The following is a 16,046-nucleotide window of genomic DNA, read 5'->3' as shown; positions in this document are numbered from 1 at the left end:
ATGGTTATAAATTAATGAGCAGTGCCTATGAAGATTTCTTATTTCCACCAAGTGAGTGTCTGTAAATGATTTTAGTGGTTCTTCCGGACTACAGAATAATAGCCTGCGACTGCTGCCTATAGCAGCTCTAGGGGTTGGGGGATCTGAGGGAAAAAACCATGGATGGTAAAAGGTAAAAACACAGAATATGGTGTCAGTGAACCTCTGATGTTTTGAGACACTGTAGTAGTTGGTAAGCTTTCGTGTGCCAGCCAAACCAGCTCCCGCTGCTCGCGGGCTTGTGCTTTGTGCTAACGTCTGCCTATCTGTTTGTAATGAGCAGCAGGACTCACCTAAGCCAGTGAAGCCCCAGGCAAGTGATTTTCCTTCTGCTTCTCAGTCTTGAGTGCCTGCCCTGACTGCTGTCTTTAGAGCAAGCCTCTCCTAGAAACATGTAGCACTCTTGGTTCTAAGTGGAATCTTCTAAAGCAAGATTTAATGCTGAAAATGTGTTGCTAGAGTCTTACTCTTTCACACAAAGCAGCATGCATTTGTGCTTTTTAGATTTGTGTTCTAGATAACCTGAATGTTTTCCCTTTATCATGACATTGAAATGCATGTTTATGAAGTCTTTAAAATTAAGATGTTTCATCAGTCATATTAGGTGGAACTGTCTTACTATTAGCAAGCGCATGAAAGCTTTGTTTTATGCTATACATTACATTTTAAATTGAGGGCACCTTGAAAGTTGTTCCTTTGTGGCAACTACACTTCTAATAGGTTTTTATGGCATTTTATAATTTATGCCTACGTGTGTTTTAGCCCAAAAGCTTGCCTTGTTGTATTTAATATCCTCAATAAATGAGAATTTTCTTTGTGCTGGGCAAGTAGTGGAGCAGTTATCAGCTGCCTGCCTTTTAGCCCCAGCATGCCCAACATTGAACAAACCACAAACGAGAGCCAGACTTCCTGCTTCCCAGGAGAGGGAGGACAGAACTGAACCAGAGTCCTTGAAGAGTGGGACATGGCTCTGGACCGGATTCTCACCTTGGCACAGCAATAGTTAGGTCTATGTCTTCCACATGCAAGAGGCAGTGATGTTGAAGCATATAATTGCTCTATAAATACATATAGAAAAGATCATACATACCTGCATACCCAGAGAAACTGTCACAGATGCTGAGACTCTCAAGTATCTTTCTTAATATGTAAGGTGAGAAATTGTCCGTCACTGGAGCTCTGATATCGATGAAGGCCTGTGGTGGTCTTTTGTGACTTGCTGCAGCCCAGGTTAGCAATGTAGCTGGGAAGGGATAACACATGAGTTATCATGAGACAGCACAAACAAGAAACCTGTGCATTCAGAGTGCACGCTCTATGGCCTTTAGGTCGGCACCGAGAGCACTAATGAGAGTGGTAACTATATAGATTTTCCAGGTTCTCGGAAGCATGGGCACCATTGCCGTTTAGACTGTTTCGATGTCATTGCAAACTACGGTGCATCCCAGGTGTATGTGAGTAGCATGCCATACTTGGATGCCTCAGGGGTTCCAGTCCACCCTGGAAGCAAATTCTCCCCAAGGAGGAGGCTGCTGCTTTGGGCTGCGCTGTCCCTGCTGAGTTGCACATCTCTGCATGTTGGCTGTGTGCACAAACCGCAGGGCTGCTTTTCTACATTCATTGCTGCCTTTCAAGTTTGCAGTCGCTATGTGATGTTTAGAGACATGCAAGTGTTGCTTCTCAGTTGTTCTGCAACCCCTGGAAAATGTGAGCTTGTGCTCTGTACCTGAGCGGGATTGGCTCCAGGCCCCGCTCTCTATCCTCCTCCTATGCCAAAACCCTCAAGTGCTCAGGTAGCATGTATAAAGTCGAGCCTGTGCAGTCCTCTTGTGTAATTTAGGCACACTAGAGTACTTATAATCCCGGTTACAATATACACGTACTGCATAAACAGCTGTTGTGGAGATGGGGGGGGGCTGTATGTTTGGTACAGGTGCTACCCCCAACTCTGAATATTTTAGTTGCATTCTTGGTTAGATTTGTGGGGGCAGAACCTGCAGCGGGCTGACTGTACCTTGCAAAGTTGCTCTCTGTTTTAGCTCATTTTCTTCTCCATTCTCCTCCTTTATTCCACTGGTTTCTGAATTTACATGAAACTTTATTAGCCAAATATTGCAATACAATTCATTCTGTCCAGTTTGCCCACTTGCATGCACAGCTCTGTGCTTTTGTATATTCACAGTTACACAATATAGCATCCTCACCAGTGTAGGACATTTTCATTTTGTCTCCCCACAAGAAACCCTGCTGTCCACTTGTCCACTGGCAGTAGTTACCTCCCGTTTCCTCTGGCGCTGGCAACCATCAGTCCACTCTGTTTCCTGTGCATGAGCCTATTCTGGACATTGCACAGAATGGGAATTGTTTTCTGACTTTTTTCACTTGGAATAATGTTTTCAAGGTTCAAGGTTCAACACTGGATCATCAGAAGCAGAGCATCCTTTTCTATGGCCTAATAGCGTTCTGTTGCATTAAATATGCCCCATCTTCCTTGTCCACTGAGCGGTTGGCAGATGTTTGGGTTGCTTCGTTTGGGCCATTTTGAACCCTTGGGTACTTGATTCGTTGGTCTTGAACACTCAGCTGGAGTGGCATTGCTGGGTCATTTGGAACCCGGAGAGTAAACACGAGTGTTTGTTTCTCTGTGTCCTCATCCACACTTGGCAAAGCGACGTCTGCCCTCTAGTATAACCACCAGGTGGTACGACATGTCGCTTATTTTCTCCTTGAAAATACGAGTAAATAAAAGAAGCAGTGGTTTTCAAAATTCAAGTTACAAAAGTAAACTTCAGGCAAAGATTTATCTGTGAACTTTCAGATATGTTTTATAACGTAATTGAAAGTTATATTTGGCTTTCCGCCCTCGGCGCCACCCACCAGGCAGCTGCAAGCACAGTACCACTGCGGTTTTTCTCCTCCTGGCAGGTTGCTCGGAGGCTTTCTGTGTCCATTGCCACTCCAAGACTCAGGATGGGGCATTTCAGAGTAGACCCAGAAAGTTTTAAAACTTTACCATTCACTAAGAATGATTCTTTCAAGCCCATGCACCTGCCTTTCAGCATCTTCAGACAACTGTGTCCTTCCTCGGGGACCTAAACTGCCTTGAAGCAAGGCTAAGGTGACACAACTGAGAGGGAAGCCAGAGCGTGCTGTCGGGCGGCTTGCATTGGAATCTGATTTCCATTGTGGCTGGGACCTCCTGCCCTCACCCTCCTGGTGGTCTGGAGCACTTGTGCTCGGCCCTGCAGAGTGCAACAGGTCCTTGTCCCATGACAGCTGCTGGCTGACCTGGAGTTTTGAAAGAATATATTTACTCATTTCAAACTCATCTTTACCAAGAGGATGTTGTATATGATAGAATAAACACAAGGATATAGTTTTCATCATGATTGATAAACTTAAAACAATATATAACTAAATACTTAGAATTTTGTAAGTGATTTAAATGTTTTCCCCTGCATTCGTAGGAACGTTTCTTGATATCATTATAGACTAGAAGCAAAGGTGAGTGCTTGCCTAGTTCTAGTGGGAATATAAATAGTCTCATTCCCTGTAGTCTTTAGAAATAGGAGTACCATTTAACCTAATTAATTTCATAACTATAAGACTGTGGTAGTAGTTTTATATTAGCTTCATGTAAGATCTTTACTTGATCTCGCCGATGTCTCAGATGTGTTAGGAGAAAACAACCCCATGCATGGCACCATTAGGAAAGTCAGCAGAAGTGACACAGAATTCTTCTGGACTGCATGTTGACTTTGGGGCCCTCAGCTCAGATCATAGGGTTGCCTTTGGCTCGCTCACTATCCCTTCCCAGGTACTACTAGATTATTTTAGGGCTTATCTATGTCCACTCAAACATTTGCTGATACTGACATAAGGGAAAGGCATTGGTGAGAGAAATGTGACTCCAAGAATCCCTCCTGCCAGGCATAGGGAACCAGGAATGCTGTACTTGATTCTCTTCCAAGTTGGGATGGCATCTTAAGATAGATTATCGATGTTTTAGCTATGACTTGGCAGGAAGGCACATGACTTTAAAGAATCTGTATTTCAGATCTCCATCTCACAGTAGGTGCTTTACTCACCGGAGCATCTGTTTCCCTAACAATTCTGCTTTCTAATCCCACAAATTGAACAGGATAGCAAGCAGTCTCCCTCTGAGCTGCATCCCCAGCCCATACTAGACGTTAGTACTAATAGCTCTCAGTAACCAAAATTTGTTTAGGATTCCAGCCATCTTTAAGAAAATTTAGTAACTGGGAGTGGTAGCACATCCCAGCAATCAGGAGGCTTAGGCAGGTGGCCCCTGTGAGTTAGAGGCCAGCCTGTTCTGATTAGTAAGTTCAAGGACAGCCAGGGCTACATAATGAGACCTCAAAGAGAGAGAGAGAGAGATTGTTAACATATAATACACAGAGATTTACATAAAACAATCTAAGTATTTATAATCCAATAAACTGTAAGGTTCACTGCACTAGGCAATGACTAAAAGGTAGGACTAGTTCTTGACTCCATTCAGCATTCACAGTGGTAGGCTGTGGTTAAGGCAGTTCAGATAGACATCAGGAGCATGTTCGAATGTTTGTGGGTGCCTTGGGAACACCGTTCTGCCCTTCAAACTGCATCACATCACAGAGTCCCCACCAGGGGATGCAGAACCTTGCTGCTGCCCCAGCTCCTTGAGCCGCGGCGTGACACCACAGCATGCATTGGTTCCTGTTTTGAGATTGGATAGTGGCATGCATCCTGCATTGCTTGATGGCCACTAACTTCAAATCCTACTTGAGGTTCTTTATATTTCACCTTTTTTGCTTAGAGAGTCACATTTTCTCAGAGCTTCTATTTATTTATTTTCTTTAGGTCTAGAATATTGTGGGCAATTTAAAGTACAGGGATAAGATTTGTGTTTGCAGGGAAAACCAGATTTATTTAGGTCATAAAAGATAATTCTGTAATTACATTCCAGAAACATAACATCACTTTAGTGTTTTTCTTGGCCAGGCCTGACATCATGCACTTTCTCCTGCAACTTTCTGTTGGGTTTCATAAACTTACACCTCTCATTTGAGAAATCTGTTTTGTAGCCTAGTTTGCATATAAAGATTGACTAAAGTGTGGTCTACATATTAGTGAAGTGAGTGCCTTGCCATCTTAGCCAGCGTCTGATGTAGAGGTGGACTGTTGTCCAATCTGCACTGTGGCAGTGGATGGAAACGCCCACCAATACAGCAGAGAGTATTCAGTCAGCCCCCTCAAGGCCTTCACACCGAGCAGGATAAAAATCGAGAGCAGTGGTAATGTGTTCTTAAACAGGCTGTTCCACTCCGTTTCATTTCATGGAAACCAATTGCTAAGTTTTATTTTCTGCCTAGTTTAAACTGTTATCGGTCCAACATGACATTTTCTTCTCCGGTGACCCCCTCTAGGTGCTGGGTTTTTTTTTTTTTTTTCTTTCAGCAGAACCCATGATCAGATCCAGGAGCAAGGAGCCAGCAGCAGCCCCTGATGACAGCAGGATGAGAGAGACAGGAAGAGGGTGGTTTTGTAATGGGTTTTTTCACCCCAAAGACTGAAGTAAAGACGCAAGATTAACATACATCTGTTTTTATTTATGTGTGTGTATGTCTATATGTGCGTGCGATGTCTTCTAGGGTGAACTTGAACGGCAGCTTTTACAAGCAAATCCAATTCTGGAGTCGTTTGGAAATGCGAAGACTGTGAAAAATGATAACTCATCTCGCTTTGTAAGTTAAAGAGCCCCCAAAAACTTGGACTTCCTCGGGTTTCTCATGAAATGTCTACTATGATTTGAGCAAATGAATTGATTTTTCTTTTTAGATTTCAAGAAAGGCTAAATTGATAAATGTTGAATTACTTCTAGTAGCCACATATGAAAGTAATTGTAGTGTATTTCAGTTCATATGTTTCTATAAGGACACATAATTGCATAAGAACTCTTTGCCTTTGCCAGTTATTCTATTATGGGATTGGCATAGATAGTGGTGTGCTGGCTAGTTTTATGTCAACTTCACATTTAGTCATCTGAGAGGACAGCGCCTCAGTTGAGAAAAAGCCCCCATAAGACTGTGCTGAAGGCAAGCCTGTAGGGTATTTTCTTAATTAGTGATTGATGGGGGGGACCCAGCCCATTGTGGGTATTGCCATTCCTAGGGTGGTGGATCTGGGTTCTATAAGAAAGGAGGTTGAGCAAGCTGTGAGGAAGGAGCAATCCTTAACCGCTGGGCCATCTCCAGCCATTGGAGAGGGTGTGGTGTGCTGTTGGTATCTATTGGGTAGAGGTCAGAGATGCTGGTAAGCATCCCATAATACACAGCACAGTTCCCACAACAGAACTACCTGGCCCCAAATGTCAGTTATGCCAAAGTTGAAATTTTCTACTCTTGAATGTACATGCAGATTATAGGTGAAACCATGAGTGTTAGTACTCATGGAGTTTATTGTAAAGTATGCGTGAGGGTGCTGGTTGGTTTTGTCAATTTGACACAAGCTAGTGTCACCTGAGTAGAGGGAAGAGGAATTGCTCTTCTTATATTGGTCTGTGGGTGTGTCTACAGGCATTTCCTTGATTAGTGATGGGTTGATGTGGGAGGGCCCAGCCCACTTGGAGTGGTGTCATCCCTTGGAAGGTAGGCTTAAGAAAGCAAGCTGACTAAGCCAGTAAACAACAGCCTTCCATGGTCTGCTTCAGTTCCCGCCTGCAGGTTTCTGCCTGAGTGATTAAGGCAGTATTCTTAGATATAACCCTCACTCAGCCAAAAGACAAAGGTATTTCCGAGTTGTCCACGTTTTTTGTATAGTATTGGGGATTTCCTTTTTCGTTTGTTTTCAGTTTCTTAGGCATGGTTTAGTAGTTTTCCGCTAGTATCATAAGGTGTTAGCTACACAGCACTAAAACAGGTATCTGATTTTAGTCATTTCAAAAAATTATTATGTAATTAATTTCACTGATTGAATACAGTTCAGTTAAGATACCCTTTCCATATTCCTCTGTGGGTGTTTACTTTGGTTCTCGGAGGACTTGAAAGTAACCAGTGATCATGACTTAGTCTTAAATTTGAGTATTGGTTTATTGTGAAGTTCAATTAAATATTAAGCATCTATTCTTTGCCAAGCAATTCTGCTGTTGAATTGGTATCTCTGTGAACGTCTTCTAAAGCTCTAAAGTTTAGCAAACTCTAAATGAAATTTTATCTTCTTTTGGAATTTGTTCCCTTGTGTCTTACATTGAATCAAACAGTTGCTTAAGCTTAAAGCAAAATAAAAACAGCAAAAACCTGGGAAGTTAAAATACCTAGGAATTCAGATCTTTTTGCTTGGCCCATACCCCAGCTAATAGTGAATCCAGTTGGTTAACCCTCCAGAGTGTGTTTGAGTTCTGCCCACGCTACTCCCAGCTCCCCGGCTGTCAGAACGCCATCTGAGAAGTTCTCTGTCATTCCTGCTGGCAACCTGAATATTTCCCTCCCAGCTCATGGCAGCCAGTAATTACACTCCATCTTCTCACCACAGTCAGGAGCCAATTACTTTGATTGCCATTCCTCCCGTGAGAATGCGAGAGCTCAGCCTGGAGGAACCTTGCCTGCCTTGTTCCCCACTGTGCCCTTGGTTCCGGCACTGTGCCTCACAATATAAGCAGATATATTTATAGGATCCATTTAATCAAAATGCCACTAAATGCCAGTGACACTCTAGGCCTGGGGAATGTCTCATTGGGCAAACCAGAGTCCCGCCCCGTAGGACTTACCTTCATTTTCCTTTAAACATTAATATTCTCGGTGATATGCCATATCATGTAGTGTTTACTCTGTGTTGCAGCCTAACAATGTGTACATTCCTGTTTTAGGACTGTGGTTGCATTTGTCCCCATGGACAGGCCAGGTCTTGGGTTAGGACTGGGGTCATCCTGAATGTGATTTAATGTTAAAAGATGAACTGTGTGTGCACGGTGAGATTTCACGCAGATGAGCTGTGTGTGCACAGTGAGATCTCATGCAGATGAACTGTGTGTGCACGGTGAGATTTCACACAGATGAGCTGTGTGTGCACGGTGAGATTTCACGTAGATGAGCTGTGTGTGCACGGTGAGATCTCACGCAGATGAGCTGTGTGTGCACAGTGAGATCTCACGCAGATGAACTGTGTGTGCACGGTGAGATTTCACGCAGATGAGCTGTGTGTGCACGGTGAGATTTCACGCAGATGAGCTGTGTGTGCACGGTGAGATCTCACGCAGATGAGCTGTGTGTGCACGGTGAGATCTCACGCAGATGAACTGTGTGTGCACAGTGAGATCTCACGCAGATGAGCTATGTGTGCACAGAGAACTCACGCAGATGAGCTGTGTGCACAGAGAGCTCACGCAGATGAGCTGTGTGCACAGTGAGATCTCACGCAGATGAGCTGTGTGCACAGAGAGATCTCATGTGGTCACTGTTTACAAGCCACGTGTGTGCAGTGAGAATATTTGAGACTATAAACTCCGTGAGCTTTAGGAGCCATTTGGTTCCATTTCTTTGATCTGATATAGCCGGCTAATTTCCTGAGGACTATCTTTTCTTCTAAAGATGCTAGCATGTGGTTTGCGTTAAGGGATTCTTCAGGAGAGCATTACCCGTATGAAAATAATCATCCACAGTTAGGCCAGTCCTGTTTATGAGAAGTGAGATGCATTCCAGATGGAAGCGATTTATAGACAACGGCTTTCTCATAATGAAACTTTGAAACAGGACTTGGGCTTGACATGGTTGTTTGAAGCCGCAGACAGATCTCTCAGAAAGCTATTATTTCTTTATTAATTGTGTTCTGCTGCTAACTAACCTGAGCCAGTTTGACAGTTCACAGCTCTGCTGTCCCCTCTGGTAGATAATTAGCCCCCAGGAGTCAGAGCAAGGGAGTCTCTCCCTGATTTGATTCTTGGATTGCAATGAAATGAAGTCACAGGTTCACACCTTCGCATGTAATACAAACATTAGAAAGCCCTGAATGCTCTGACCAAAGCTGTCCCTGGAAGGTCACCTGTAGCTCATGGGACCGTATCTGAGATGAAGTACAGTCTGTGCCCGTGGATTCCCAGATCAGCCGCTGCATGCAATCTCAGCCTTTTTGAACCGTGACTTCTGTGGTGCCAGACCTAGGCTGCCTGGAGTCTTGACATCTTCTTCACACCCAGGTAGAGTGGGCATTTTTAGTTAGGTTGGTCCTTAACTCCTCACACAGCTCGTGCTATTCTGGAGTTTCTGATAATAATTACATTAAGTAACAGGCCACTTGGTTCACATGCAAACTCATTTTAGTAACAGCAAAGCTTCTGAAGTGGTTTGGAGATTAGGATAATTGAAACATTTGAGGTGGCCATCTGGCCTTTGGATTAAACCCTAGCCACTACTCCTCGGATGACCTTTCTTTTGTTTAAGGAAAATGGCTGCTCCAGAGAATGGAATTTAAAATGGAGTACGTGTACATCACGATCCACGCTCAGGTGTTTAAAGTAAAACATGGCTCACGCATGATCGAGTTACGTGCCAAACTAGCAAAGGGAAAATAATTACAAAGTATAAAACAAACTGCCTTTCCCTGAAGTGGCTGCTAACTAATAATCCGTTATGCTTAATAACTCCAGGTGCTTGATAGCCACTCCGGAAAAGTTCCTGGAGGTTTGTCCGCTCAGGATAAATGTTAACTCAACAAGATAATGACATTTTCTTTATGGAGTTAAGAGGGGCAAGCTGGCCTGTGAAGATGAGATTCCTAACGACTTGTGTTTTAAGGCTGGGGTGTAGTTTAGCGTTTAGGCCTTAAGCTAGGGGGAAGTGCTTCTCATGGAGACAGAGTTCCAGGTTTCTGTTTAGAATACTCTGAAAAGGCATTTCCCACAGGCCACATGAAGCCAAGGATAGCTCTGACTGCTCTGCAGAGGATGGTCATATTCATGGCCTTTTCCTTTGGCTTTTTATTTTAATTGGTGAGATTCTGGTTGACCATTAGAAGTACCATAGTCTGAACTTTATGGAGGGGAAGGTATGTTTAGCATGGGTTTTTTCACTTAATAGTTAAGAGATAGAGGACCCACATAAAACTAAGACTCTTGTTTCTCGGTTTAGTCTGGATTTATGTTTCTCTAGAAACATTCCCCACCTGAGTTCTTGGCAGCCTCACCTGAACAATGGTACATCTGCTGGCCTGCTTTTCACGTAATTTGACAAGATATTCAACGTTAAGGGAAATTTAAGTTTTGGATTATTTGAGGATATTCAGTAAAATGTTGCGTTTTGAAATTTCACTTTTGTCACATTGTTAAGAGTCTATGCATGACCGCCATTTGGCTTAAGACTGTTGTTTTATGTTTTTGAGATAGAGTCGATTCTAGGACTTTGACGGTTACCTTTGTGCTGGTTTTAGAAAGGCTAGTTCCTTTTGAGGGGAAGTGGAGAAGGCATAGGGGAGGAGGCATTCGCGCTCCCTCCTTCCTTCACCCCTGTATCCCTACCTCTCTGGAGTCCCGCCTCTGACTCTGCTTGGTTCTTTACCTTCACCCCAAGGACCATTCTTGGCCCCCACTGCAATGGCAGAGAGACTGTGGACCCAGTTAGGAAAAAGAAGCTGAGCTAGGGAACTGATGAGGGACTGGAGCACTCATGTTGGGAATGCCATTGTTGACCTGAGTAGGTACCTGAATAGCTAAATTATTTTAAAAGAGTCTCTTGTAGATTAACGGTTATGAAAGCCAAAACCTGAATTTTCTTCCATTTCTCTTTGGAGTCTGATATCCTTTCTCTAGTCACCCATTTCCTCGTCCCTAAAAATCTCTTTTCTATGTTGAACTGTATCACCGGTACCCTCCAGTTCCACCCACCATTATCCTAAAGTGCATGATTTCATTCTTCTTTCTGCTCAGATCAAACTCCACTGTATGTACATATCTGCACACAGCTCCACTGTATGTACATATCTGCACACAACTCCACTGTGTGTACATATGCACACAGCTCCACTGTATGTACATATGCACACAACTCCACTGTATGTACATATCTGCACACAACTCCACTGTATGTACGTATCTGCACACAGCTCCACTGTATGTACGTATCTGCACACAACTCCACTGTATGTACATATCTGCACACAACTCCACTGTATGTACGTATCTGCACACAGCTCCACTGTATGTACGTATCTGCACACAACTCCACTGTATGTACGTATCTGCACACAGCTCCACTGTATGTACGTATCTGCACACAACTCCACTGTATGTACGTATCTGCACACAGCTCCACTGTATGTACGTATCTGCACACAACTCCACTGTATGTACGTATCTGCACACAGCTCCACTGTATGTACATATAACTTCACTATATGTATATATGCACACTACCATATGTACATATGCACATGACTCCACTGTGTGTATGTTTCTACACATGATTTCACTGTATGTACATATATACATAACTCCATGGTATGTACATATCTACACATACATCTATTGACAGGCACCTAGGCTGACTCCATGTCCCGACCTTGTAAATGCCACCATGATAAGCATGGGTATGAAGGTGTTCCTTGTGGACCAGCTTCGTTTTCTTAGGGTGTGTACCCGGGCCTGATGTAGAGACTCCTGGTCATTCTGCTCTCAGTTAAGCAGCATGCTGTTACGCACTCCGTAAAGAAGCTGGACCTATCGTCAGGAGGTTAATCCTTACCTGTTCCTCCTTTTGGAGGGCAGATAGAAAATGATGAGTGGAGCTCGCATGACTTGCTGATTAGCATTTCTGTGTAGCCAGGACCTGACAACATCCTGGTTGCTCCTATCTGATTCTATGACGATCACACTTATTTCCTGCGTGCAAATTGATAGAACATTCTAAGTAGGTGTTTAGTTTCATAACTTGTTTTGTCGCTGGTTATAAGCTTGGCTAGATTTCTTTTTAATAGTTGTCTTTTGTCTTAATCGTCTGTTTGCTCATATTTCTTATCTGTTGCAAAAAGATTTAAAATAAAAATTTAAAAAAATAAAAAGAAGTTGGACCTGTTGGTGTAAGCTGTAAGCTAGTGTTACTGGATATAATGTATTTATGACTGGACTGTTTTCTTAAGTAGGAAATAGGTGATACTGATTATCTTGATGAACCTTCCTGCGGTGTTTAAACAAGAGGCTTGAGGACTATTTGCTTGGGCAGTTCTGGCAATGTGTTGTGGCCTTGGAATAAAAGCATTGTCTTTTGACTACTGTCTCTTAAAATAGCAAGTCTTAATTAATTCAGTGAGCTATTGTGTGGCTGGAACAGCTGTTGAAAATTTATGGAGAATTTGAACCCACTTTTATAACATCAGGACCCAATTTTAGTTTCTGAAGTTTTTGAACCATTAACTATCCATATGGAGTAATGGTTTAACTTTATTCTTTCTTGCAGTGCGGGCGGGGGGATCTTCCCAGGAACAAAGACAAAATAAACTTATCTTTAAAAATGGAACCAAATGCACTGTCTTGTAATTAGCATATGGATCCACTGGACTGTTTTCTAAATCTTAGAAGCAGATGGAGTGTTAGTGATCTTATTCTGTGTTGAAACGTTGTGTTGTTTCATCATCCAAGGAATTGGATCATTGTTATTAAGTACTATCAGCTATGTTAAAGAGATGAAAATCACAGTTGGGGAGATGGAGCCAGTTGATGGCATGCTTGCTTAGCATGTTCAAGACCCTGAGTTCAAGCCCCAGCACCCCATGCCTGAAGTTTAAAATTATAAGAATACTGGGATTGGAGCTTGGAAAGATAGTTCAGTGGTTAAGAGCACTTGCTATTCTTCTAGAGGACCCGAGTTTAGTTCCTAGCACCCATGTCCGGTGGCTCATAACAACCTGCAACTCCAGTTCCTAAGAATCTGATAGCTTCTGTTGGCTTCTCTGGACTCTTGCATACATGTGGTACACATAAACCCATGTAGTAGACACACACATATACAAATAAATAATAAAAAGAATAATGGGATTGCCTGGGAGACTAATGTGGTAACTAGTGCATCATCTTTAACTTGGCGTATGTCTTAGTTACGGTTCCGTTGCTGTGAGCAGACACCATGACCGAGGCAGCTAATAGAAAGCATTTAGTTGAGGGCTTGCTTGTCAGAGGGTGAATCACATCATGGTGAGTGAGGTGGCGGGCAGGCATGGCACTGGAGCAGTGGCTAGGACTCAACATTTGTTCAGATCTGCAGGTTAGAAACAGGTAGAAAAAGCAAGGCTTTTGAAACCTCAAAGCCTACCCCAGGGACACACACCTCCTCGTCCTTCCTAAACAATCCATCACCTAGGGACCAAGCATTCAGATGGCCTGTGAGGGCCGTTCTCATCCACATCAGCACAGCCTGTTTCTCAGTATGTGAGAAAGTGTGAAAGAAGGCTAGACATGCCTTTTGTAAGCCACTTTAACTTTCTGGAAAACTATTGAAAACCCAGAAGTCTGTCTTGTATGTTCTTGCATATAAATGTATGTGATAAGGCTCACCGTGAACCAAAGCCAAAGGCAACTGTATATATGTGATTCATATGACAACTAATCAAAGCCTTTTCCATTTCCCCCCAGGGTTTAGAAGCAGCTCCCTCAGGGGAGGGCCTCTGAGACCCCACTGGTGGAAATTAGTGGTATTTTCACCAGTGCCAGTACTTCCTAACAGTTCTAGAATAAGCCCTTCCCAGTCATGGCTCGTGTTCCGGTTTTAGCGAGTATTTAATTTGGCCTTTATATCTTTTTTTTTTTTTTTTTTTTTTGGTTTTTCGAGACAGGGTTTCTCTGTGGTTTTGGAGCCTGTCCTGGAACTAGCTCTTGTAGACCAGGCTGGCCTCGAACTCACAGAGATCCGCCTGCCTCTGCCTCCCGAGTGCTGGGATTAAAGGCGTGCGCCACCACTGCCCGGCTTGGCCTTTTATATTTTATAAATATAGGAAGCTGCAGTCAGGTTTATCTTAGTCTCGCCTCTCTTGTTTTCATCCTGTCTGCTAGTTTGGGTACTCAGTGTAATAATAACTATCAAAGAATTATTAAACAATCCCTGTTTTCTCTTGCTCCAAATGTTTTTTTTTTCTTTTTTTTCCTCCCCTACAAATGTTTTTGTCTGTCTGTTTGTGGTGGGAATGCTAGGGCGCAAACTGTGCTTGCTGGGCCAACATTCTGTGACTGACCCTAGTCCCCAGCCCGTTCTCTCCTAAGGGTACATAAGGGGTCAAGTTGCTTCATGTCTATAAAACTGCTTAGCATTTTGGAAGAAATGTCCTGCCTTGCTGCTTTTTATAATTGGGCCTGCTCAAGTTTCCTCACTCTCCAGTTTTTCGTGGATCTCTGTTCTCCTTCCATTTATAACTTCAGCCCGAACGGTTGGAGTCTAGCTTTGCTGTTCCTCTGAGATGCCTCCTGCCTCAGACTACTTAGGAGGACTTTCAAGTCCTAACTGGTAGGGAGGGGTTCATTCCTTTACTACTTTTCCGCCTTTTAAAATTTTACTAATCATTTTCCTGTATGTGTATGTGCCGTGTGCATGGGTGCCGGTGGGAGCTAGAGCAGGGTACCGGGCCCCTGAAACTGGAGTTATGGGTGGTTGTGAGTCTGATGTGCCTTCTTAGAACCAAGCTCAGGGCCTCCGAGCAGTATTCTCCAGCTCATCTTATCCTTTCTTACCAGTTTCTAGATTTGTTATATCACAATGTAGGACAGTGGTCTATTCTACCGCTGCTCTTTTACATTGGTGAGGTTTTTCTTTGCCTTTGAGGAGGATATATTGTCTTGTTCTGCTATGATACTTGGGTCCTCTGTATCCTTATTTATCTCAAGTTTTTTCTCTTTTCAGGGCAAGTTTATTCGGATCAACTTTGATGTAACCGGCTATATTGTTGGGGCCAACATTGAAACATGTATCCTTTTTCCAAAATAATGACTTCATTTTCCTGCAGCCTTGAGCAGCCATCTATGATCTCACACCTGATGGGAGGACGCAAGTGACATGGTGACACTTGCAGGTATTTTCAGTTACTGGTTACCAGCTACAAAATGGTGTGGATATTGTTGTTGTTGCTGTTGTCAAAAGCAGGCCACAGAGACTGGGAATATGGCTCAGAAGTTAGTAGCGCATGCTGCTCTTGCATGGGATGCTGATTTGGTTCCCAGCATCCATGTCAGGCAGCTCACAACTGCACGCAACTCCATTTCCAGGGGATCCGCTGCCCTCTTCTGTCCTCCATGGACATCTGCACACACATGGTGCACATAAACTCGCACAGGCCCCCACGAGTATTCATAAATATAAATGGCAGATCTTTAAAACCATGAGAGTCCCACACTCCGTGGTGTATGACTGGACAGCTGTGGTTGTTTGCCCTTGGTTTACCATATAATGATTCTGGCTGTGCCTCTGTTCAATGAGACAAGCCTAGAATTATAGAGTTAAAGTAATTTAATAAAGTCATAGCAAAGGCAGGATACAACAGATACATAGAGTAATCCTAAGATATACCATTGCATAGAATGGCCTGAAGGAACAATGGGTACATATGACACAATTTACGGGGACTGGAAATATAGCTCAGTTGGTAGGATATTTGCCTAGCCCTAGATTTAGCCTTGTCACACACAAAATTACTGTTTGGTTAGTGAGCTAATAAGTAACAATTATTGAGATAATAATCTCCAATGATGGAAATTCATTTGCTGTAAATGAAGGCTAGGTGGGAAAGTTCTGTGAATTAAGAATAGAATTTTGTACATTCAGAGCCAGCATGGGGATGATGATACAATGAACGCACCATTTAGCTCATTCATGGTCGTCTGTTAATAACACCATTCATCGTCCTGTGTCTCACCTAATGATGAGACCATGGTGGAGGTAGTCTTGCCAAAAATTCAGGCACCTTGCACTTACAGAATTAATTCATTTGGTAGCCCCAGGAAAGGAGGTTATCGGTTTGGAAAACAGGGAACCAGATTC

General features: G+C 43.2%; 1 protein-coding gene and 1 non-coding gene across 5 annotated transcripts in view; both read left to right on the top strand.

Annotated features, from left to right (window-relative positions):
- Positions 1-16,046, top strand: part of Myh10 (myosin heavy chain 10) — a 134,907-nt gene that overhangs the window by 55,217 nt on the left and 63,644 nt on the right. For 2 of the 4 annotated variants that reach the window (XM_041664022.1, XM_041664019.1), the window contains exons 6-8: positions 323-352; positions 5,694-5,786; positions 14,913-14,976. In XM_041664022.1, coding sequence (XP_041519956.1) covers positions 323-352; positions 5,694-5,786; positions 14,913-14,976 — 187 coding nt within the window. The remainder of the gene's footprint in view (positions 1-322; positions 353-5,693; positions 5,787-14,912; positions 14,977-16,046) is intronic. The other 2 variants (XM_041664023.1, XM_041664021.1) reach the window with 1 other exon arrangement.
- On the top strand, positions 11,750-11,885 carry LOC121457184. Its single transcript, XR_005975686.1, has one exon. It is a non-coding gene; the product is annotated as a U8 small nucleolar RNA (small nucleolar RNA).

The sequence above is a fragment of the Microtus oregoni genome, unplaced genomic scaffold, assembly GCF_018167655.1.
Source record: "Microtus oregoni isolate MIOR12 unplaced genomic scaffold, Mior012 000015F_ref0000493, whole genome shotgun sequence".
NCBI lineage: Eukaryota > Metazoa > Chordata > Mammalia > Rodentia > Cricetidae > Microtus > Microtus oregoni.
This window is presented reverse-complemented; position numbering and strand designations above follow the sequence as displayed.